The 25,010-nt window shown below is 60.3% G+C and overlaps 1 protein-coding gene and 1 long non-coding RNA gene across 11 annotated transcripts in view; one reads left to right on the forward strand and one right to left on the reverse strand.

Annotated features, from left to right (window-relative positions):
- PRKAR1B (protein kinase cAMP-dependent type I regulatory subunit beta) overlaps window positions 1-25,010 on the reverse strand; it is a 78,886-nt gene that overhangs the window by 47,689 nt on the left and 6,187 nt on the right. For 9 of the 10 annotated variants that reach the window (XR_015155038.1, XR_015155037.1, XR_015155039.1 and 6 more), the window contains 2 exons: window positions 16,204-16,374; window positions 13,377-13,468 (listed from right to left, as the gene is read on the reverse strand). Coding sequence is in view for 4 of the 10 variants with exons in the window: in XM_086376870.1 (XP_086232996.1) it covers window positions 13,377-13,468; window positions 16,204-16,374 (263 nt within the window). In the remaining 6 variants the exon portion in view is untranslated. Of the gene's footprint in view, window positions 1-4,954; window positions 5,059-13,376; window positions 13,469-16,203; window positions 16,375-25,010 lie in introns of those variants that run through there. The other variant, XM_086376875.1, reaches the window with a different exon arrangement.
- LOC147344657 (uncharacterized) lies at window positions 7,616-14,273 on the forward strand. Its single transcript, XR_015155049.1, has 4 exons — window positions 7,616-8,452; window positions 9,431-12,071; window positions 13,838-13,916; window positions 13,996-14,273. It is a non-coding gene; the product is annotated as an uncharacterized LOC147344657 (long non-coding RNA).

The following is a 25,010-nucleotide window of genomic DNA, read 5'->3' on the forward strand; positions in this document are numbered from 1 at the left end:
ATTGACATTGGAAGAATCAACATGAACGCATGAAATATTTTATCTTAAAAGCAGTCCTGGTTCTGTCTGCAGAAAAAGCCCAGCAACAAGGACAGAACAAAGCAGTGACTCCCCCCAGAACGTGGTCTCTAAACAGAGCCTCCCACCAAGAGGAAGGAAACACGAGACGAGCCGGCCACCTCACGAAGTACCAGAAAGCAAGGAAAAGGACAAAAACGACGCGGTCGCACCAGAGGACGCAGGAGCTTCACGAAGAGGAACAACGGCCACAGAGCGGCTGTTCGGGCGCCGGTCGGATAAAACCTGCAGTGGATGAAACACCTGCGTGGACTCAAGCCGGGGGCCTGGGGAGGGACGGTGAGCAGGGTGGACGCGGCTCCAGGAAACCAGAAGCGATGAGGGTCCGCAAGGGGCAGGGCTCAAGGTGTGCCGCTGACCTGGCCCAGGGTCTGGCCATCCACGCCCCCGCCCGTCACAGCCACAGACCTGCAGACGTGCTGGGTTCCATGCTCTGTATTCCCCACGGTCCATGGCCAGAGATCGTGTGCTGGGTTCCATGGCCCGTGGTTCTTCCTAAGCTGCGCTGAGACCTGAATGTGCTCTTTCCTGAGTGGACAGATCTGCGCCTGGGCACTGTGGGGCCCGTCCTCCCTCGTGGGCTTTGTCCACAAGTCCCTGTGGCCTCTGGATGGCTGCAGGCAAGGAGGGAGCCCAAGGCAGGCGCCCCGGGGCAGGGACAGGATACCCCAGCCCCTCCCAGGCCCCGAGGCTCTCCTCTCCCCACCCCAAGCGCAGCCACACCAGAGTCACCCCACTCAAAGCCCCACCATTTCCACCCACGCCCTGGCCAGGCTCCAAGGCCATCAGCACAGAGCATGCAGAGCGGCCAGCTTCTGGCCTCTGCCTCCCATTTCAAAGGCTTCCTCCTCCCTGACGTTCTCACTCCCACCACAGAGTCACAGTCCACAGAGGGGACAGTCCACAGAGGCCACGGTCCACAGACCACGGAGGCCACTGTCCACAGACCACTGAGGCCACAGTCACGGAGGGGACAGCCCACAGAGGAGGTGGTGCACAGAGGCCGTGGTCCACGGAGGCTGCGGTCCACAGAGATGACAGTCACAGAGGCCACGGTCCACGGAGGTGCTTGGCCAGACGTGTGTGGACAAACCAGGGGCCCCAATACCCTCAGAGAACAGGGACCCAAGAGGGGCCGCCACACTGAGGACCCGACCCCGCTGCCCCCTGCCCCCTGACCCCGTGGGCTGCTCCCTGGGGCGCTGGGACCCCCCGGGATGCTGTCCTACGAACAGCTTCAGAGAAACAGCCTCTCCCCCACCCCGTGACGGCTGCAGGCGCCCTGGGAGCAGGTGGACAGAGGACGAGCAGAAATGGAGGGCCCTCGGTCTTCCGGGCACAGCGAGGCAAGAGGGGAGGCGGACGGGCCTGGGGGCCAGGCAGAGGGTGCACCTCGTGGCTCTCTGACCAGCCAAGGGCCTGGCCAGCCAACCGCTGGGCCTCATCCCATCACCTGCAAACGGGGCAACAGACAGACCCAGAGGCGCCAGCAACGGACCCAGCAGGTGGCACAGCCCCGCCGGCCCTGAGCGCCACGTCCAGCCGCGGGCGGCAGCACGCTCACCGAGGCCCAGGCTCCTCCGGGGGGCTGGGGGTCTGCGGCTGGCCCCCCGACCCCACCTGCAGCAGGTTCTAAGCTGAGCCGACACCCGCCCTCGCCGACGCTGGAGCACAGTGACCCCAGGTGGCCGGCCCTGCCCACGGGGACGCCCGTGTGGTGGTCAGCACCTCCCCAAAGGGGGCATCTCGGGGGCCACCCAGGGTGCCAGTGGTGATGCCGTGAAGACCCCCGGGGCCCCACCCAGCCCCTACGCCCTGGGGGCCACCGCGAGAATGTCACTTAAACGGTGTCCCGCAGGATGGAAGCTCGAGGGCCGGCTTCTCTCCTCAGCAAGCTCCCTGGAGGCTCACCCCGCCCGCCGTGTGTGTGAGCAGCTCGTCCCCTCTTCTGGCCAGCCGCTCTCCCACGGCCCGGCGCCCAAGCTTATTTATCCACTCGCCCGCTGAGGGATACCTGGGTTGTTTCCAGTTTCGGGCTTTTACAAAGAAAGCTGCTATGACAAGTTAATGTACAGGTTTTCACGTGAACATAATTTTCCATCTCTCTGGGATAAATGCCCAAGAGTGCAATTGCCGGTCACACGGCAGTTACGTGGTTAGTTTTCTAAGAACCTACTCATGTTTTCCAGGCTCTTATGGCTGCCATTCCCAGCAGCAACGGACGAGGGCCCAGCTCCTCCGCGTCCGCACCGGCGGGTTTCACTCTGACCGTCCCGATGGGCGTGGACCGACGGTCCCCTGGGGTTTGCTCTGCATTTCCCTGCTGCCCGAGGAGCTGGGCATCTCCCAGGGCTTGTTCTCTATCCCAGGGTCCTCTGTGGTCGAGCGTCTCTGCGACTCTCTGTCCAATTTCTAACTGGACTCCTTGTGTTGTTGTTGTTGTTGACTCCTTGTGTGTTGTGTTGTTGAATCGACAGAGGTCTTTACATGTTCTAGATACTAGTCCTCGTTTAGACGTGAATCGGCAGCTTGTCCTTCATCCCCCGCGCCTCATGCTGGCCCCTCCAGAGGAGGTCACTGGAGACAGTGTATCCGCTGACCCTGCATCGCGGGAAGCGCCCGAGTGCATACAGGCCCCAAGCAGACACAGGATAAAAGCCTTGGGGCGGTTATCTCCAGAAAGCCCTGAGTTCCTTGGCGCGGCCCACTTTCATTTAAACTTCACTCCTACGCCCAGATAAAGAGCCCCTGTGTGCTTAGCCGCGAAGGAACTCTTCCCCTAACTAGTCCCAGAGGCACCAACAGAGGTCGGAGAACACGGCTCACATAACAGAGACCATCTGGAGCTCTTGTCCTGCTCCTTGGGGGGCACACGCTGAGCTATGACCAATAGGCTGTCCCCCAGGGCTCAGGGCTGGCAAGCCCCGGCTTGAAGCCCAGAGCCCTCTGTGCCCCTCTGCCGCAGGGGTGTCCAGGGGCAGGACCCCTGGCCCCTCCTGGCCAGCCCCGCCCTGCCGCCTGCCTCCACTGCCCACCGGAGCCCCCGGGCCTCCACAGCCAGTCCACGCCACTGGGAACCCGGTCTTCTTCGTGAGAGCATGGAAAAGGATGAACACTGCAGGATCCGTGTGCCAAGAGAAGTGAGAGCTTGTCCACCGAGAACTGCAGGAGCCTGCCACGAAGGTGCAGATCCGGAGACACGCTCCTGTCCATCGCTGAGAAGCCTCAATGCCGACAAGATGCCAGTTCTGTGTCAAACCAATCTACAAATCCAATGCGGACTTTCAAAATAGAAAGTTATCTAAAATTCATATGGAAACGCAAAGGCCCTAAAATAGCCCAGACGATTCTGCAAAGGAAGAATGAAGTGAGAGGATTTACATGACCTGATTTCCAAACTCACTGTGGAGCCATGCCCGTCAAGAATGTGGGGCTGGTGTGATGACACGGCACACGGATCGTGGGACAGAACCCAGAGCCCAGAAATGAACCCTCACCCTGATGGCCAGTTGATTATCAACAAGGCGCCAAGACATGTCCATGAGGAAGTAACAGTCTCTTTGGCGAGTGGAGCTGGACACCCGGACATCCACATAACCAACCACGCAGCCTCAGACGCTGACCTCACGGCACACACGGTAACTCAAGAGTGGGTCACAGGCCTCAACGGGAGGGCTAAAAAGACAAAACTTTTAGAAGAAAACGTAAGTCTTTGTTAATGTGCTTTAGGCAAAGTTCTTAGATTGAAAACAACAGAAGCTCGATTCTTGAAAGAAAAGACAGATAAACTGAACTTTAAAAGACTCGTTGGGCTTCCCCGGTGGCTCAGGGGTAGACTCTGCCTGCCAACACAGGGGACACGGGTTCCAGCCCTGATCCAGGAAGATCCCACAAACTTCGGAGCAACCAAGCCTGTGCTCTAGAGCCCGAGCAGCACCGGTGCTGAGCCCACAGGCCGCGACTACTGAAGCCCCTGCGCCCGACAGCTCATGCTCTGCAAAGGGAAGAATCACCGCAGTGAGAAGCCTGAACGACAGAAGCAGAGAAAGCCCCGCTCTCCACAGCTACAGGGGCCAGTGCAGCAGCCTGGCCCAGACATCCCGTTAGGAATCTACCCAAGAAGGTGGACACGTGTTTGCACACAGATGCATACACGCGTGTTCACAGGCCCGTGAGCCCCTGCCCAACTCCAGCAGCCCTGGGCGCTGTCACCCAGCACAATTGGCCTCGGGTCCGCACGGGGCCGACCAGGGGGGCAGGCGGGGGATGGACCAGGGCGTGGAGATGCTCAACCGGACTGAGACGACGGCTCTGGAGTCCAAGACAGCCCTGATCTGACAAGGAAGCTCTAAGTCCTGCTCCCGCCGCCAATCCAGGCTCCAATCCAGGCTCCGGACTCAACTCCGGGTAGGCACCAGGCCATCTGCGAGCAGACACACATCTAGGGAAGGACAGAATGGGCCAGTGAAGCCCAGGTTCACACTGGACAGACAAGACTGGGGCCCAAGGCCTGGCTCAAGGGACCCTTCATTACCACGAGCCCAGCTCACGGGAATGTGAAAGGAATAGTTCCAGTGCTTCCGGACAGATGAGGGGAGAAAATGAGCTTGTGGTGAAGGGCCGCCCCGGTCTCCTGACAGTTCCCCCCGGACACCCAGCAGGCGGGGCCAGTCAAGCTCATGAGGCCAGATCCCACCTGCCCACCAGCACCTGTGCCCTGGAGAACACACCAGCCCAGAGCCTGCAGCCGTCCCCCGCTCCGCACCCCCGCTCCGCCCCCCCCGCTCCGCTCCCCAGTCCATCAGCCCAGCTGGGCCACACCGACGTGCCCACTGTGCCCTCCAGCAGCCGTCCACCGTCCTCCCCGGCGGCCTACCTGACCAGCCACCCCAGCGGCCCCGACCTGGTCCCCTAACGATAAGGTCCTTCAATGCAGCCGCACACGCTGTCCTTAAACATGGGAAACACTTCAAATGTCTCCACAGGGAAGAATTTCTGGCCTACTCTAACGGCTGAAACTGCTGTGTCATTCTTTTAAGCACAGACCGTGAAATAAAAACCCGTAGCTTCAAGTGTGCCGTCTTGTCTGGGCGAAGGGACGCCCACTCCACTGTGAGAGCTGATTTCTAGGCGCATCTGGGACAAGACCGGCGTTTGAATCCAGAAAGCGTGAGATGGGCCTCCCCAGGGAGGGCGGCGCTGCCCCTCGTGGGCCCAGCAGAGGAGAAACGCAGGCCATGGGAGACCCGCGCTCCGCCCGAGCCGCCGTCCACCTTCCCGCCCTCGGACCCCTGCCTCCTGGCTCTCGAGCCTCGGACCGGCTCCCTGCACTCCACGGGTGGACAACGGCACACAGAGCTGCCCAGCCGCCACGACCCCAAGAGCCCCCAGCATAAGCGTCCTCGGACGCGTCTGTGTCCTCCTGGTTCCGTGTCTCTGGGGGAGCCTGGTGTTCCACGCAGACTGCACACCTGCCAGCTCTCTAAACAGGAGACAGACGTGAAAAGGCGTCTTGGCTGGAGCTGCACTGCTCCTCCCCTTGAATGGACATTTCTACTCTTTTCCCTGTGGCTTGCCTTAGTGTAAAAACATCTACATTTAAAGATGTTTCATCGACCTCCCTGACATGCTATCCTGGGAGAAACACGTGACTCCAAGACTTTAAGTATTAGAATCCTCCTTCAAGATTGAGGGTTTTTTTTTTTAATTATTGGTACGGAGCTGATTAAAAATAAATACATTAGATCATGATAAATATTACATTGAAAAGATAGAACTGTTTCCGAAATGCAGCATTTAAAATATCGGGACGATGCTGGTTCACAGCGCCTCATTACAAGCAACCTGCTTGTCCCGATGTTCGGCAGCCCAAGGCCCCGAGGCACAGTGGAGTCAGGGGAAACCCGGGTTGGGAGCTAGGCGTCCCCTGCCCCCGAATGACAGAGGCTGATCTTGAGGAGGACACGGAGACACTGGCCCCCCGACAGGCCAGCCCCAGAGCTTGAAGCCAGAGACCAACCCCGTGTCTGAGCAGCCCCAGGAGGCTCGCACAGGGGCCAGCGGGCCAGGACCATGGCCCTGACCGTCCCTCTGGCCCGTGCACTTTCCAGGTCTGGGTTACGCAGCCCCTCCTCCAAGAACCCCCCACCGGCCACTGGGCCCTGCAGAGACCACTCCCACCCCACTCAGGCGCATCTCCCGAGCACCCTTCTCCCCTGTCGCCTGCTCACCACCCTAGGACAGCACCAGACACCTGATGGACGGATGGGTGCGTGGGAGTGAGCTCCTGCCTCGCGACCAAGGCTTTCCTGCCTTCAAGGGCTGGCAGAACATTCCTGAAGCTCCAGAGATTACGTCGCTGGCCGGCAAACAGCAAGGCCAGGAGAAATCCAAGGTCACCGGGCCCAGCCGTGCTCCCCACCCCTGCTGCCGGAGGTCTTAGCCGCCTCCGGATGGCAGAGCAGCCCTGAGCATCACCACGTGTCTGGGCCAGGAGCTCAGGGGCCGGGGCTCACAGCCCACACAGGCCCTGCTACCTCCCTGGGCTCCTCCCCCAAGCGGCCCCCCTGGACTTGCGTGTGGCCACATTGGGGGTCCCCAGTGGGGAGCGGGGAACAGCCCTGTGGGCCAGCCGGACCCTGGCCTGGCCAAGTGAGGACCACGTGCCGGCTGCTTCACCCTGAGCCCTGGGCCTCCCCAACTATAAAATGGACAGAAATCAACATGCACAGGGTCACCCCGAGCCCTGGGCCTCCCCACGTATAAAATGGACAGAAATCAACACGCACAGGGTCACCCCAAACCCCAGGCCTCCCCACGTATAAAATGGACAGAAATCAACATGCACAGGGTCACCCCGAGCCCCGGGCCTCCCCACCTATAAAATGGACAGAAATCAACACGCACAGGGTCACCATGAGACCTGGACGGAATCGGGGTGGCAGGTACCAGAGGGTGGCGCGAATGAAGGTCTGGCGGACGCAGGGTCAACACCAGCCACATCCCCCTCGCAGGGACCCAAGACACCAAACCCTTTGCAGAGCCCTTGGCTCTGGGGGCCCCTCAGGGGTCCCGCAAACACTCCATAGGAGACCCCTCCAGAGCCCTTGCAGGAGGCACCCCTGCCACACTAAGGTCCCGGCATGGGGCTCGCGGCCCCACCCCCCACCACCTCGAGAGGCTGAGCTGGGGGCCCAGCCGATCCCCTGAGGGGCTCCCAGGGTCGCCCCTAGGCCTGATCTGCGGCCACCGTGTGCAGCCCTGGCTGTGACGTGGGTCCCGCCCACGGGCCCGGCCGCGTGCCGTGTGCCGTCTGCGCTCAACCAGCCGCCTTTGGGTGGGGCCCCTTCATGGCACTCGAGGGCGAGGCTGGGAACAGCCGGCAGCCCCCATCCCCTGGACAAGCCGCGCTTTCCTCTTGCCCCACTGAGGATCTAGGCTACCTCGCCTGGCTGCATCTTGGGAGGGGACAGCTGGTTCACACGTGTCCTTCAGAAAAAGCAACAGTTGCTAAGAGTCGGGCAAACAAAGAGACGCTGTGACTCCGGGAACAGCTGTGGGGATGCGCACCGTGTCCACCAGCTGCTGGCCCCTGATTTTCACGCCGTCGGAAACGGAGGCTTTAACTCTTTGGCGCCCTGGGGTCTTCCTGCCCGGTAACGTCCTGGGTTCCTTGCAGCTTGACTGTGGACCCACGTCCGTGGACATGGCAAGGCCGAGCCGGCAGGGCCGGGGAGCGGGGGGCAGGGGGTGGGCCAGGCCCGGGGGACAGGAGCTGCCCTCCCCTCCAGGCGCAGGGCTCTGGGGGCTGCTGTGGGGGTGGGCGGACGTGGCCTCAGAGGGCCTCATGCGCTCGGGGACCCTCGCCTCAGGGACGCGGACAGGGCCGTGTGGCCGCACCCACCTGACAAACGGGCAGGCAGTCTGCGTCTGCAGAGGCGGGATGGGCCCCGGGCAGCCGGCGACCCCACAGCCGGCTCAGGTGCTCCCTGTGCAGTGACAGGGCTCAGGAGTGGAGCCAGGGCCCCCGGGGTCCCTAAGTCCAGGGATTGCGTCATCACTGTGGGGGGGCCGGGGCCAGCTCCCCAGCAGGCACACCCCGCAGGGCCCCTCCTTTCCAGACAGATGGTCCTACTTCCCACCTCTCTGGGCCTTGGGGACCCATGGCTTGCTGGCACTTCAAATCACATTAAGGGGCGACCGTCAGGGGACATCAACAGTGGCCTGGCGGGTGTGCGCAGACCCGTCGGCCGCATTCTGGAGACCTCTCGCCATCGGACTCCAGCAGCTGTCATGACGGCGCCGGGCAAGGGAGACCACGGGCGAGGCCAGCAGAAGGCTCAGGGGCCGGCAGTGCGGTCACGGCAGGAAGCAGGTCAGCCCGGTGGTCTCACTGCACCCACGGCCCGAATCACCCCCCCAGGCCGTGGGGGGCCATGGGGGGGTGGGGGGTTGTGGGGGCCATGGGGGTGTGGGGCGTGGGGAGCCATGGGGGGCGTGGGGGCATGGGGGGGCGTGGGGTCGTGGGGGGCCGTGGGCAGCCTGCTTGCCGTCCCCAGGGCCCATATCACTGCCGGCGCGGCCCTTAAAAGATGCGCCCACGAGGCCTGCCACCTGCCGTCTGGCTCGGAGCACCTAGGGACATGGGCGCCAGAGCCCTGGGCCCAGCCCCCACAGAACACAGACCCACGCGCTGGGCCACGCAGCCCAGATGTGCTGCCTGGAGGCGTCCTCGGCCCAGAGCCTGGCCTCGCATGTTAAAGCCGTCAAGCAGCTTCTCAGACGAGGTCCTGCCTCCTCCGAGACGCTAGCGTTGTTTTCCAGTTTTGTCTTTTAAGGTCGCCTGACTGGGAGGCAGTGCAAAGCCCGAGCTGGAGCCAGGCTGGGGGGCGGGGGGCAGAGAAGCAGAGCCCGCCCGGAGCTGCACCGCCTCGCAGCGCGGCCGCGCGTGTTTTTCCCATCACCCGGGGCCGGGCCAGTGTACAGACAAACAAGCTGCAGAGGTGCACGGGTGGGCGGGGACAGACGGCCGCGTGGCGGGGCACAGGCGGGGGCCGCCGTGATGAGAGCTGCAGAGAGCACACCCTGCCGCCAGCGCAGCCGCCCGCGGTCAGAGGTTCATCCACCCGTCTGGGGGCTCCAGGGATGAGGAGGCCCCCACCCAGGGCCCAATGCACAGAGGCCGCAGCCAGACCCCTGCCCCCAGCACAAGCACACGGGGCTCCCTGGTTCTTTCTGGTGCTCCCAAGACCTAGCAGGGCACGGCCAGCTCCCTGCACCCCCAGGGCCCCGGGACAGCAGGCCCCCCCGATCACAGGGCAGTGCCTGGGCCAACACCTTCCTCTCATCACAGGTGCGTGACCCTGTGACCCGTCACCCAGGAGAGGGTGGGACGCGGGCTGCGGAGCCCCCGAGGCGTGCGCCGGGACCCAGCTCTGGCGGGTGCTGTGGTTTGACCAAGAGACACCCTCCTTCTCTTAGACCAAAGCCTGCACACAGCCTCCCCTGCTCTCCCCGCGGGTGGACCTCCACACAAGCTGGAATCGCCGGTGGGAGCCATGACGCCCAGCCCACGACCATGGGGTGGCCTGTGTCACCTCTGAGGTCATCGGGAGGGCTGCGGAGCAGCAGCATCCCCCCAGGATCTGCCTTCAGGGATGTGCCAGTGGCTCTCCCCCCAGGGAAGAAGAGGGAGCAGCAGGCCGCCTGCTCATCAGGGCTCGCCAGACGCTCCGCGCACTTCAGGGTACAGGTGGCACGTGCCAGGCCACAGGCAAGCAGAGACGGAGCCGTGAAGCCCCACGTCCACCAAGCTGGGAAGAGCAAAGACACTGGGGCACTGCACGAGGAGCCATCACAGGGAAGGTCAGGAAATGGACCTTTCCCACCCACACCCCCTGGACCCGCTTCCTGAGCTGTCGACTCATCTCCTTGAGGCCGTGGCCAGAAACGGGGGCCCATGCGGGCTCCGATCTGGAAAGTGAGTTTTCCTCTGAGCAAAACAAAAGATCTGAAGCAGACACACCCTGTGGAAAGCTTTCTTTCCAAGCCAGCCTCGCAAAGAGGAATTTTAATCCAACCATCTGCTTCCTCCACTTCTTGTCCACCTGGCTCTCAGACACAGAAAAGTCAGAGGCAGAGGGAGACTCGCGGCTCTGGAAATTTAGGGTCAAGGGCAAAGGACCCCCCCCACCCAGATGCTTCCCAGACATACGCTGCCAGAAACCGCCGGGAGAAGGAGTCCCGCTCAACTGCCTCAGCCCTAAGCTTAAGGCTTTGCTGCACCAGCTGCTGCCTTGGGCTGGCAGGGCTGTGAAAGGGCAGGACCTGCAGAGAAGCCTTGCAATTCTGAGCCCAAACCCTTCTGTTCTGGGCAGAAGACCTGTTCCAGGCTGCAGACCTGCTCAGCAGCTTCCAGGGAAGCCGGTGAACTGAGCCCAGGTGTCAGCAGTTATCAGAGAAATGACGCCCTCCCATCTCAAACGTGGTATCAGGTCATCGCACCCGGGATGCTGGCACTGGGAAGGCTACTCAGCGGAGAGAGAGGGGGTTTGGGGTTGACTGTGAGGTCCACCCCGCATCCACCTTCCACGGGTCTGCTAGGAGCCGCAGAGCAGAGTGAGAGGGCGGCCCACGACTCCAGGCAGGACTGAGTGGGGCGGGCAGTCCCGGGAGGGGGCACTGGCCCCACGGGCGTCTGAAGACCGAGCCTCTCCAATGCCAACCTCCCACCCGCCCTGGGAAGCAGCCTCGTCCCCATGCTGGGGAACAGGAGGGACCAACCCCAAACTCAGGTCTCCTGGACACCCCCACCGCCTTCCTGGGCGACCAGCCAGCACAACGTACCACAAGCCTGAAAACCCAGCCTGGCACCTGGCCAGTGCCGCCACACTCGTCTGGGAGCTGACCCTGCAGAAGACCACTCCTCAGGCTCCACCCCTGACGCAGGAGCGATGGCCCAGCGACCTCGGTCTCCACCGAGGCCCTTAACTCGGAGAGAAGTCCCAGCGACCTTGGTGCGGGCAGTGGCAGACACACCAGCCCACCCCTCAGTGGAGCAGCAGGCCCACAGCCAGACGGCTCACAGGGCAGCCCCGGCCCGCCCACCCCTCAGTGGAGCGACAGGCCCACAGCCAGACGGCTCACAGGGGAGCCCCGGCCCGCGTCACAGAGCATCCGTGTGTCCCGTCCGGCTCCACACAACGCGCACACGGGCAGTGGCCTGCAGGGACCACCCCAGGCTGCAGCAGGCAGTCACTGTGGGGAGGGGTTGCAAAGAGGCCTTCTTAGGATTTCCCTGGTGCCACGGTGGATAAGCATCCGCCTGCCGATGCAGGGGACACGGGTTCAGTCCCTGGTCTGGGAAGAGTCCACGTTCCACGGACAACTGACCCATGGACATAGACCCCAAGCTCCGCACCAGGGAGAGCCACAGCAGTGAGAAGCCCAGACACTTTGCCCCGAGGACCCCCGCTCTGCACAACTACAGGAAAACCTGTGCACAGCACGAAGACCCAGTGCAACCAAAGATGAACAAATAAAAACAGTTTTTCAAAAGCTGTCATTATTAAAAAAACAAAGAGGTCTTCTGCATGTCCTAAAAAATGCAGGAGCCAGGGAAGGAAAGCAGCCACGTGACACGGCCCCCGGAGCACGCCTAGCAGAAGCTGTGCGGGCAGATGCTGCTCTCCTCGTGGGTGTGAGGCTCCGCCGGGGCGTCCTTCCACTCTGCGCAGGGTCAGCTGTGTGCACGGAGTCAACCCTGAAGGATTGCGCCCAATACCCCAGGGACCCTCTCACCCGGGCGGCAGGGTGAAAAACGTCCCAGCTTTCCCTACTATTTACGTCTTCCCTGGTGGCTCAGAGGTTAAAGCATCTGCCCCCAATGCGGGAGACCTGGGTTCGATCCCTGGGTCGGGAAGATTCCCTGGAGAATGAAATGGTAACCCACTCCAGTATTCTTGCCTGGAGAATCCCATGGACGGAGAAACCTGGTAAGCTACAGTCCACCGGGTCGCAAAGAGTCAGACACAACTGAGCAACTTCACTTACTTACTTACTTACTCACTCACTTACTTACTTACTTACTTACTCACTCACTTACTTACTTACTCACTCACTTACTCACTTACTCACTCACTTACCTGGTCTCAATTCTCAAGCAAAGCACCCCAGTGCCGTCAGGACTCGTGGACCACACCCACCCCCTGGGGTCACCTGTACCCCTACACCCACCCCCTGGGGTCACCCGCACCCCACACCCACCCCCTGGGTCACCCGCACCCCCACACCCACCCCCTGGAGTCACCTGTACCCCACACCAACCCCCTGGGGTCACCCACACCCCCACACCCACCCCCTGGGGTCACCCGCACCCCCATATCCACCCCCTGGGTCACCCGCACCCCCACACCCACCCCCTGGGTCACCCGCACCCCCACACCCACCCCCTGGGTCACCCACACCCCCACACCCACCCCCCGGGGTCACCCACACCCCCACACCCACCCCCCGGGGTCACCCACACCCCCACACCCACCCCCCGGGGTCACCTGTACCCCCACACCCACCCCCTGGGTCACCCACACCCCCACACCCACCCCCTGGGGTCACCTGTACCCCCACACCCAACCCCTGGGTCACCCGCACCCCCACACCCACCACCTGGGGTCACCCACAGCCCCACACCCACCACCTGGGGTCACCCGCACCCCACACCCACCCCCTGGGGTCACCTGTACCCCCACATCCACCCCCTGGGGTCACCTGTACCCCAATATCCACCCCCTGGGTCACCCACACCCCCACACCCACCCCCTGGGTCACCCGCAGCCCCACACCCACCACCTGGGGTCACCCGCACCCCACACCCACCCCCTGGGTCACCCACACCCCCACACCCACTCCCTGGGTCACCTGTACCCCACACCCACCCCCTGGGTCACCCGCACCCTCGCCCCACGTCCGCCCCCTGGGGTCACCCGCACCCTTGCCCCACGTCCGTCCCCGAGGCCCTTCCCGCCAGTGCTGCCCCTCTCCCAGCTCAGTCACACCCTCTCAGGACCCCGTGCCGCATGCACAGACGTGCTTCCGCCCGCGGCCCCAGGAGGCAGTGTGTTTGGCCTCCGCAAGCAGACGAGGTGTCTTTCTGTGACAAGGCTGGCCTGCAGCCACTTCCGATCCTGACCCAGATTTGGGAGGCAGCCCAGGTGCAAATGGCGCTTCGTTTCTGGAGGCCACCCCCACCCGTGAGCCTGTGCTCCCAAAACTGGCGTCCCGCCAGCACCCCCAACTCCTACCTCCGCTCGTTGTCGTCCAGGTGAGAGAAGAGCACGTTCTTGGAGATGGCCTTGGCCAGCGCCGTCATGGTCTTGTAGTCCTTGGGGATGACCTGCGGGGAGGCCAGGTGAAGTCAGACGGGCAGCATCCCAGGGCCGAGCCCAGGGCCTGAATCTGCCAGCCTCTGGGTACCCGCTAGACCCCGAGAAATGCTGCTGCCCAGCCTTCAAAATGTGTCTACCAGTGATGGTGGACAGAAAACTTGAAATGCTAGCTGAGTGTCACAACTTTTTGAAATTTAAAAAGTAAAGAAGAGACAAGGGGCTGAGAGCGACTCAAAGTTGGCCTAAGACCGTGAACTCAGGGTCTTGGTGGACAGGCGCTGGCAGCCGTCAGAGCCTCTAAAAGACACTACAGACCTCCAGGCCCCTGGATTATGATGCCTTTTTAAGTTTTCTTTATTTCTTTGGCTTTTTTTCAGGTAATAAGTACTTACTGAAATATTTGAAAACTGGGGGAACAAAAGATAACTTGATCCAAGACTGGCTCCACACTTCCAGGTGGTGATGGAGGGGCCGGGTGGGGGTCTGGACCCAGTTGGCCAAAATGTGAGTAAAAACCCATCCCCACGCCCTCCAGGACCAGCCCGCGGAGCTCACGATGTGTCCCGTTGATGACCAGCACCAGCATCTCCAACGCCAAGGTTCTTCCCTTAAAAGACACCAAGGGGAACTTCCCCGATGGTCCAATTGTTAAGAACCCGCCTCACAATGCAGGGGAAGTGGGTTTGATCCCTAGTCGGGGGATTAACATCCCACAAGCCAAGGAGCAGCTGAATCCTGATGCCACAGCTACTGAGTCCGTGAGTGGCAACTACAACCCGAAGCAGCTCAATAAAGAAACGTTGTCTTTAAAAAGGACACCGAGGGGGAGGCTGACTGTGCCGTGACATGGCCCCGCCTCGTGCTCAGCTGCCCTTCAGTCTCTTCCAGGCTGGGGCAGGGGGGACGTCAGGACCCCCAGGTGGGCGCACTATGTCTCCTGAAACCATGGAACCTTTACAAAGAGACCCCTGGGGGGCAGGACGGAGCCTCTGGAAAAGCCGCCCCAGGCCCAACCACCGAAGGCACCTCGCCCCTCCTGTGACACCCGGGGTTGCCCCGGAGCACCCCCCACCACCTGGGACCCGGCCGGTCCCTTCCCAGGAACTGAACTCACACGTCTGTCCCCCCTCCTCAGACCCCACCTGGGCCACACCAGGCCTCACCACCCCTCAGCCCCTCTGGTTGGGGACAGTTCCTTGGAGGAGGGCCGGCCAGTTACTCTGCAGAGCGTCCCTCCCTCTGGGTATGTCTGGGGAACTCCCCATTAGACAGGAGTCCTGGGCTTTAGGAGAAAGGCCACGAGAGTGAAGTGTCCTGGTGGGCTTCTCAACTGCACTTTCACGGGTTTCACGCCCTGATCATAGGGGAGGGCTGGGGGGTGGGGTGGTCTCGTGTGGACAGGGGTTCAGTTTTGTGAGATGCAAACATCCTGGAGATGGTGGTGACTGTGGCATGATGGTGGCTGAAGTGCTGCGGCCACTCTGTCCCCAGATTCCTATGTCGAAGCCCAAGGACCACGGCCTAGGGACGGTCCCTGGGTTACGGGGTTCGGTGATGGGGCTTTGGGAGAGGTCGTGGGGGCAGGGTCCCCAGGATGTGATCAGTGCCCTTGTAAGTCGAGACCCCGAGAGCTCACTCCACACACTCCCCGCCAACACGTGAGAACACGTGCGAAGGTGACGACTGTCTGGGGACACGGGAAGAGGGTCCTCACCAAGGTGGCCTGCCGGCACCTTGGTCTGGGACCCTGAGCCCCCAAGTTGTGACAGTACATGTCTGCTGTGTAAGCCCCCAGTCTCTTGTTATAGCGGCCAAAACAGACACAGGCAGTACACCTTATGTTACTCATATTTTCCTATAATTTTTAAAAAAATTTTAATGGCCATAAACTATTAAAAAAAAATTTTTAAAGCAAAGCTGGCTGTAGAAATGCATAAGATGGACTGACAGGTCCGAGGGGGCCTTGGGTGTCACGTGGCCACCAGCACTGGCTCACCAGGCAGGCCCCTGACAAGGCAAAGGGGAGCCCTGCTCCGCTGGTGAGGAAGGGGGGTTGATGGCCAGGGTGGGGCGGGCTCCCTCCAGAAGGCTCCGAGGTCGGGGTCTAGCCTCCAGGATGAAGCCAGGAAGCCAGGAAACCATGGCCACAGACCCGGGGTTCCTCCCCCTACACCCCACAACCTGGGTGACCCACCCTGTCCCCAGCCTATTGGCGTCAAGAACCGCGGGCGGCAGGGGCCCCATGGGAGCTCAGGTAAGTGCAGCGCCAGGCTCAGGCCAGCCTGGACCACAAGGACCCCCCCGGAAGCAGGGAGGTCAGCGGAGTATGGGGGCGTGGGCAGGGTGTGGGCGGGGGCAGGGCGCGGCGTGGGCTGGGGCGGGGCGTGGGCGGGGGTGGGGCGGGGGCGCGGCGTGGGTGGGGTGGGGCGGGGCGTGGGCGGGGGTGGGGCGGGGGTGTGGACGGGGGTGTGGGCGGGGCGGGGCGTGGGCAGGGCTCGGCGTGCGCAGGGGTGTGGGCGGGGTAGGGCGGGGGCGGGGCGCGGCGTGGGCTGGGGCGGGGCGCGGGCCGGGGGTGGGGCGGGGCGTGGCGTGGAGGGGGTGGGGGGAGGTGGGCGTGGGTGCAGCGTGGGCGGGGGTGGGGCGGGGAGCGGCGGGGGTGGGGCGGGGGCGGGGCGCGGGCGGGGCGCGGCCTGGGCCAGGGTGTGGGCGGGGCGGAGCAGGGTGCGGGCCGGGCCAGGCCCACCTTCCGCACGTAGGACACCGCATCCTCCTCCGTGTACACCTCTGCGCTCACACCCCCGCGCCGGTGCCGGGCCTTCACCACGGGATTGGGCGGCAACGGAGACACATCCTCATCCTGCAAGTCCGACTGCGAGGCAGACTTCTGCTGAGCCAGGATCTGTCTGTTTTCTTCCTGGGGGGCAGGGGGGCAACGGGGAGGGGTGAGAGGAGAGGCCGTCCTGGCAGAACCCCAGAGTCGTCCAGGAGGCCATGGGGTCCCGGGAAGGCAGGGGACCCAGCACACCCTGGCCGGGCTCCTGTCCCGGACCCCGCCCCGGCCCGGACTCCCAGCCCACAGCTCTGGCAGCCATAGCACCCTGGCTCCGGGAGGCTGTCTGCTCATTCACACTTTGAGCAACGTGTCCTGGAACCAAATTCGAGTCAACCCAAGCCCCCAGCAAGCACGTGGGGTGCCCCCAGGCCCCAGGCTTCACCTTGAGGGCAGCAGTGCCCGCACTCTGCTCCCTGAGGCGCAGGAGATGGGAGTTGGGTGCATAACAGGGAGACAGACCCAAAAGCCACTGCTTTTTAAAAACTAGGTTTACACACAGAGGGCCCCAAATCCAAAATGTGCAAAGGGACGTGGAGGTCTCCCGTGGCCAACCCCGCAGCTTCTCAGCCCCAGAGCAACCTGGTGACCAGTGAGTCCCCAGATGGAGATGGGGCTTCCCAGCACATGGCCCAGGGCAGTCACAGCAGCACAGGCTGAGCAGCACGACTGACTCCATACAAGCTCTGCATCTACAGAGACCCAGAGGACAGCCAAAGCAGGACAGATGCTTTACTCATGCTACCGTAAATGGTGTTCATCCAAAACTCAGCGTCTGCAAGGCTGAGCAGCAGCCCCGTGCCTCGTGGGAGAGAGGGGTTCCCCGAAGGGCAGCCATGGACACACCAGCCACCACCGACGGCTCCAGAACTGCCTTCCAAGGTCACGCCTTGCCGCTCTTCTGTTACCATGACGACAGCCATCCCATCCTCCCTGAGACTGGCATCAATCTCTGCCTGGTGCCAGGAGTCCCTGGGTTATGTGCCGTTTGCAGTTCACTGGGTGAGAGATGAATGTCAACACACTAGAGTGTGCTGCCGCTCTTTAGTCGCCAGTCATGTGCGACTCAGGCTGCAGCCCGCCAGGCTCCTCTGTCCATGGGATCTCCCAGGCAAGAAAACCGGAGTGGGTTGCCATTTCCTTCTTCAGGGGATCGTTCCAACCCAGGGATCAAACCCAAGTTTCCTGCATTGGCAGGCAGATTCTTTACCACGGAGCCACCAGGGAAATGTCATTTTCCTACTCAACATTAAGATTGTCGGGAAGGGCCTCCCTGGTGGTCCAGTGGTGAAGAACCCACCTGCCAACGCAGGGGACATGGGTTCAATCCCTGGCCTGGGACGATCCCATGTGCCTCGAGGCAACTAAACCCGTGCACCGCAGCTACTGAGCCCGTGCTCAGTAGAGAAGCCACAGCTGGAGAGCAGCCCCCACGCCCCAACGAGGGAGAGCCCACACACAGCAGCAAAGATGAATTTAAAAAACTGTCGGTAAGGCTGTCCCACTTTTACAGAAATCATTACAAATGAAACCAACTGTTCCTATAAACCATGAATTTTGACTAGAAATGTCAGCTGCATCTCAAGTGAGACACTCTGGGCCTTTGCTCTTAGAAATTATTGAAGACAAGAACAAGGGAATTCCCTGGGGTCCAGTGGTTAGGCCCCCACGCTCCCACTGATGAGGGCCCGGGTTTGATCCCTGGTTGGGGGGACCAAGATCCCACAAGCCACGTGGCCGAAAAGAGAAAACAGTACTACAGGCAGAAGTGAATCAGTGGGATACTGAAGCGACACCGTGGAAAGGCCCCCACACTGCAGTGTAGACCGTCTACAGTGACTCCAGGCTCTGCCAGCATCCAGAAGAGAGGAGCCAGCAGAGGCCCCTGGCCACCGCAGGAGGTCCACAGAGTTAGGCCACTCAGAAGTGACCGGGCTCCGTGGTGGTGGTGACCCGGGGCAGAGAGGCGGGAGCAGGTCAGGAGGAAATGCCCCCGGGGCTTCCCGCAGAAGCAAGGGGCCGGAGAAGTGATTGAGCAAAGGAGGGGCCTTTTCCTTCATTGAAGTGAAACGCGCACAACATAAAATTAACAGCCCATCATCTTAAAGTGTGCGGTTCTGTGGTCTTCAGTGCATTCGTAACGTTACACAACCATCACTGGCACCTGGAGCCAGGCATCTCATCACCGCCAAACACCCGGCAGCCCCTGCGCCCTCCACCAGGCCTGGCCCCCACCAGCCCACCTGCCACGCCCACGGACGTGCCCCTTCTGGGCGTTTCACAGGAGCAGTCCCACAGTATGTGTCCCTCCGTGTCCGTGGACACACCCCTTATGGGCGTTTCACAGGAGCAGCCCCATGGTGCGTGCCAGGCCCCTCCCTCTCCGATGGTCTCCAAGGTGCATGTGTTGCTGAGGTGCCAGCTCGCCCCTCCTTTCCGTGGCTGAGTCAGACTCCATCCTATCACATCTCGACGGCCCGTTCATGGCTGGTTGACACAGGCTGGGTCCACCCCTCAACCACTGTGGATGTTGAGTGTGTGGGTGTGTGTCTCAGTGCTGTGTGCCATTCCTGGGGACACCCCGGGGCGTCACACTTAGCTCAGTGAAGAACCTCTAAGCTGTGTCCACCAGGCGCCCCGTTCCACGCTCCCAGCAGCCGTGCAATCCCCAGGCACCCTTGCCACTTTCTGTGTGTTTGTTTGGTTTTGATCTGGTTAACCTGAATGGGTTTGGGACACACTGATTTGAGATAATGAGCGACCTGGCCTTGGGGGTGGCCCACAACACTGTGGACAGAGGCTGACTCAGGTCCACGGTCACGGCCAGGACGCGGGGCTCCCCGTGGAAGCCGCGAGAAGCCGCTTTTCTTCCAGGAAGCTGAGGGCCAGCCCTCACTTTCTTGGACCTGTGAGCAGCTCCGGCTGGGCACAGAGATGATTTTTCCATCTTTGGCAGCAAAGAGTCAAATGAAGCAGGATACTGGTGGTTCCAAGCATGGAGCCGCTTCAGGGGGGTTAAGAGGACCCAGGGGTGTTCCCGGGAGCTATGGTCCCCCAGGGCTCTGCCACGCCAGACCGTTATTCCTGGATGACACCCCCCCTACCCGGGAGATTCCAGGAAACCCTCTGGCTCTCGGAGCTCCCCTTCCTGTCTCCCATTTCCGGGCTGATGAGCTGTCTGGGCTACAGAATGGTGGAGGACTTAGGGTCAGGACAGGCAATCCAGGCCAAAGGCATCTTCATAACCAGAGTGTGGGAACAGCCTTCCCAGAAAGCTGCGGAATCTGCCCCTAACGCAGAGACAGCTCCAGGGACCGTCTGTCCTGCCCCCGGGGCCAGGGGCTCCCTGGGACGCAGCGTGGGCAGCTCATCTTCTGACCGGGTTTTTCCCACACGAGGGGGTGAAGTGCAGGCTTCCAGCCCGAGGGGAGACAATGACGGGGGGTCTAGGGAGATGCTGCATAACTGAGCTGACCCCCCAACACCCCGCACGCCTGGGACCCTGGGACAGTGGAACCCCTCCCCCCACCCCCCACTCACTGGGCGGGAACACCACCCACCCCCTCCCTTGCAGGAGAGTCCCAGGGTAAGGGGCGTGTCCAGGGCACCCGGTCACTCAGCTGCAGGGCAAAAAGAGAAACACAGGGCTTCGATCATTTATTGGGCACCTTCTGTATACGAGGCTTCATACACAAAATGCAACAGGGGAAAAGGGCATGGTTCTGTCATGAAGGAGGTTACTGTCAGAGCTCGAAAAGGACAGACGGTAAGAGGGCTCAGCAAGACGGTGGGTGAGCTCCACTAGAGAGCCACGTACAAGGGGCTGTGCCAGCAGCAGCGGGCTCTTGGACCATCCTCAGCAAGGAGTCAAGGAGGGCTTCCTGGAGGAGGTGCCTTCTGAGTCCACCCCCCACCACCCTCCTCCTCCTCGACCCTGTCCTCCCCTGCGTGTGGCAAATTACAGTGTGTGCAGCCCACAGTGTGGCGGCCCTCTGGGATGCTGGCTTCGCCCGTCTTGTCAGAGTCAGGCTCTGACTTTATTGTCTGCTGCTGTTTCTTCGATTTCTGCTAGACTGACTTCTGCTTTTATCCTTGTTGATTTCCCATGTTTCTGTCTTGCTTTCTTTCTCTCCTCCTGGCTTCTCAGGTAGCACCTGGCAGTGGGTTGAAAGGGCCCTTCAAAAACTCATGCCCATCAAGAACTGCAGAGTGTGGCTTAATTTGGAAATAACTCTTCGCAGAAACAATCAAGTTAAGATGAGGTCATCCTGCATCGGAGTGGCCCTAATCCAGCGACATGCGTCCTTTTAGGAGGAAGTCTGGACACAGACACACAGGGACGAACATGGGACCGTCTGATGATGGGTCTGCCAGTCAAGGGCAGCCCCCAGAAATTGAGGGGGCCCAGGGAGGACCCCCATCACAGCCCCAAGAAGCAGGGGAGACCCAGGATGGACCCCCGTCAGAGCCCCCAGAAGTAACTGCCTTTGCCAAAGCCTTGATTTGGGGTTTCTGGGTTCCACAACTGAGGTAATACATACCTGTTCTAAGCTGCCCAATTTCTTGTCAATTTGCTATGGCACCCGAGGAAACTCAGACACACAGCTCATTAATTTCTCATCTTATTTTTTATTTATCTCATTTTTAATGAGGCTATACATTTCCCTCTAAGTACCAGTTTTGCTAACTCCACATGCTTTGATATGCAATGCTCTCACTGTCACGCAACTGAAATATTCATAACTTTTTTACCACGACAATCTTCTTTTACTGATGAACAGACAAAAGCTCATTACTTATTTTCAAACATATGCAGGGGCTTCTGGCTCCTTCTCTTTTTTCTGGCTTTTTATTAATAATTTGTAACTTGACTGGATTACAGTAAAATAATTTGGTTTCTGAGTGAGAAAAAGACAAACTCGTCCTGGGGTCCCTTGAGATAACAAGTCACACTGGTACTTCACTCTCAAATTCTAAAGTTCTGATTCATGCACATCTTTCTAGGGTCTCTGATGTAATCCGATCGTGGTCTCGAGAGACACAGACCGGAAAAGGAAACCGAGCTCAGTGACAACGCAAAGCAGGTCCCGTGTCCCCCCGAGTCGCACGCAGCCTCCGTCACGCACACCCACGTGGAGTCACTGCTTCCCATGGGGCTCACCAGCGCGTCCTCAGCACCTGGGACAGTGCCCGGCGCGTAGAGCTGTTCGATAAAAACTGGCGGAATGAATGAGTGAAACCTTTTGGGAGAAGTGGCTTTATTATCAGTGGGTGCTTCTGAGCTTCCTAATTCTATTTCTTAAAACACATCCTAAGGAAACAGTGAGAGGCGTCAACAAGGTATCTGTGCCAGAACATCCTTGCAGGGCGTAAAAGTGTTTCACTTCAACCAACAATAATAAGAGACTGCTTAAATCAAGTTAGAAACATCTATATAATAGAATACACTGCACCATTAAATCATACTTTTAATAAATTTAGTAACTGTGTAAAGTTTGGTTTAAAACGCCGAGAAGCAGGACTCGGAATTATGCACAGTCAGGGAATTCCATGGTGGTGCAGCGGTTAGGACTCTGTGCTTTCACACCAGAGCCTGGGTTCTGCCCCTGGTCAGGGGGCTAAGATCCTGCAAGTCACATGGCGAGGCCAAAGAAAAAAAATTGTATATAATCAAGAGAATGAAAAGACAAGACGGGGACTAGGAGAAAATATTTGCAAAACATGTATCTGAGACAGGATTCGTATGCAAAATCTACAAAAAGCTCTGTGCGTGCGTGCGGAGTTGCTTCAGTCGTGTCCGACTCTGTGCGACCCCATGGAGTGCAGCCCACCAGGCTCCTCTGTCCATGGGATTCTCCAGGCAAGAAGACTGGAGTGGGTGGACATTTCCTCCCCGAAGGGATCTTGCCGACCCAGGGATCAAACCAGAATCTCTCACGTCTCTGGCATTGGCCGGCTAGTTCTTTACCACTAGCGCCACCTAGGAAGCTCTTAAAACTCAATAGTAAGAAAACAAACCCGAATGGAAAACAGGCCAAAGATCTGAACAGACCCCTTGTAAGGAAGTTCTGCAGATGGCAACCAAGCACAGGAACGCCGCCTCTCCTCACGTGTCATCTAGGAAACAAAGACCTGCCGCTGCAGGCCCGCGGGGCGACCGGAACCCAGGACACTGGCAACACCAAATGCCGGCAAGGAGACCGAGCGACAGGAACCCGCACCCACGGCCGCGAAATGCCGGGATGCACAACGGGGCAGCCGCTCTGGAAGACACTCTGGCGTCTGTCTCCACGCAACACAGCAACTGCACTCCTGGTGTTTATCAAACGAGATAAACCTACATCACATAAAATCCCACACACAGACATTTATAGCAGCTTTCGTTGCAATTGCTAAAACTTGGAAACAGCCATTCAGCCCGTGATGAATAAACTGGGATCCATCCCGAAAATAGAATATTATTAGATAATAAAAAAGAAATGGGCTATTAAGTCATGAGAAGACCCAGAGAACGCTTCAGCGCGAATCACTAAGTGAAGGAAGCCGGTCTGAAAGACTATGTGCTGTGACCTTCATGACCTTCTGGAAACTGGAGACCGGGAAAGAACCGGGCCACCAGGGTTGGGGGAGGGTGCGGTGGACAGGTGGAGCACAGGGGTTTCTAGGGCCGTGGCGACTCTGCATGACGCTGTGACGATGGAGGCACTCCACGGGTTTGTCTAAACCCACAGAACGTGCACCATGAGGGAACCTTCAGGTGAACTGTGGGCTCTGGTCAGTAATAATGGAGCAGGACTGCTGGTCACTCCCTTGACCTGCTGGTGCTCCGAGGCCCGTCTCAGCCCAGGCACATGGCCACCCAGACACACCTGTGCTGCCAGACACACCTGCACCCCAACCTCAGCCTCCCCCAAAGCCTGCTGCCTCCACCGCCTTCCTCCAGACCTTGGGGCCAGCTATCTGGTGCTAACAGGGCCCAGGACCCTCCCACGCCCAGCCAGAAGCCTGGGGACCCAGCCCAGCCCCTCTCCTCCACTTCTAACTGGTCTCCACACCCTCTTTATTCCATCTTCTCAGCCCCACCCCCCCCCAAGCCCCTCCACGCAGCTAAGCAGACGTCTCAGCAGAGCAGGGGAGAAATCATTAGGGCCGAAGATATGAGGGCCCCACTTTGTTTTTAATTTCAGAGACTATCTTTTTTTTTAAGCTGTCACAGTTCAGTTCAGTTCAGTCGCTCAGTCGGTATCCGACTCTTTGTGACCCCCATGAGCCGCAGCACGCCAGGCCTCCCTGTTCATCACCAACTTGTCACAGGTTCACATCAAACATCGCAGGGAGGCACAGAGACCCCCATGCAGGCACAGCCTCCCCCCGACTCTGCAGAACGGAGAGCGTGCTCCCCCACAACGCCCCGGCCGCCCCCAACCAGATGCAGCCACTGTCGGCCCCCAGGCTGCACGTGGACATACCCCCCACATTGGCTTCCCCGGCGGTCCCCTGCAAGGGAGGGCCTGGAGCATCGATGTGCCAGGGAGTGGACGGCCCCTCCAAGAGGAGGTCAACGCTGGACCAGCTGATGGACACGTCTGTCTGGCGCAGGCAGCATTGGCCACCAGCAAACATAGGGTGAACCTCCCCACAGTCACCAGATGCCTGGGATGCCCAGCACAGACCACGGCCCTCATCTCAGGAACGGCCTTCTGCGCCCGGACAGGATTCACTTCCATAGAAGCCACCGCCGGCTCTCCCGAGCCAGTGTGACTGCTCGTCTCATTAAAGGCACAGAGCGAGCCTGGGTCAGCGGGCATTTGACCAGCGGACCAGAGGGAAGCCACCATCGCCCCAGGATCAGGAGCGGCTGGATGAGGCGTCCAGGCCCGCAAGGCAACGCAGAGCAGTGGCAGCGAGGGCTCGGGAGAGGGTGCGGGCTCTGCCCACAGGCTGACCCGGCACTCCGGGAGCAGACGGGCAGCCCCGAGTCCTCCCTGATAAGCCTGCTACAAAGCTGCTTATTTCTCTGAAATCATTTCCTGGGCATAAAGGTGCTTTCTGGAGGGGGAAAAAAAAAAACCTGAAAGCCATCAAACAGGAAATGCTGGAAAGAAAGTAGAGCAGGGACACACCCACAGGACGGAAGACGGAACCGCGAGAAGCCACCGAGACGCTGCTAATGCGGACGCAGCGGCGCATCGGACGCCGCCGAGACGCTAGCTGAGAAGGGCCAGGACAGTGGATTCTACGTCATGCGTGATTTACCACAATAAAAAGCGCCACTAGGAAGAAAAACATCAGGGCCTTCCGTGGTGGCCGATGGTGAGGGATCCTCCTGCTGGCGCGGGGGACGTGGGTTCGATCCCTGACCCGGAAAGAGTCTACGTGCGCACCGCGCTAGAGGGCAGCCTGCCGCCGCCCCCGCAGGAAGCCCGCGCACAAAACAAGGACACGGCACAGCCAGAAATAAATAAATGACAAGTTTGAAAAAAAAAAGAAAGAAAAATCAAACAAAAAATGCACACACACACAATTATCCACATCTGTATGTAAGTGCGTCCTGCAAGCAAGGGAAGTCCCGGGGGAAACGTCGGGTTGGCACACGGGTGCGACTCCACAATCTCTCCTGCTCTATTTAAACGCAACGAATCCCTGAGCGGCTCCGAGGCTGTGCTTTGCTGGGGGATACGGACTATTCTCGGAGAAGGCAATGGCACCCCACTCCAGTA

This window comes from Bos grunniens, chromosome 25 (genome assembly GCF_055505025.1).
Source record: "Bos grunniens cultivar Pamir isolate PY7600 chromosome 25, Bosgru_T2T1.0, whole genome shotgun sequence".
Lineage (NCBI taxonomy): Eukaryota > Metazoa > Chordata > Mammalia > Artiodactyla > Bovidae > Bos > Bos grunniens.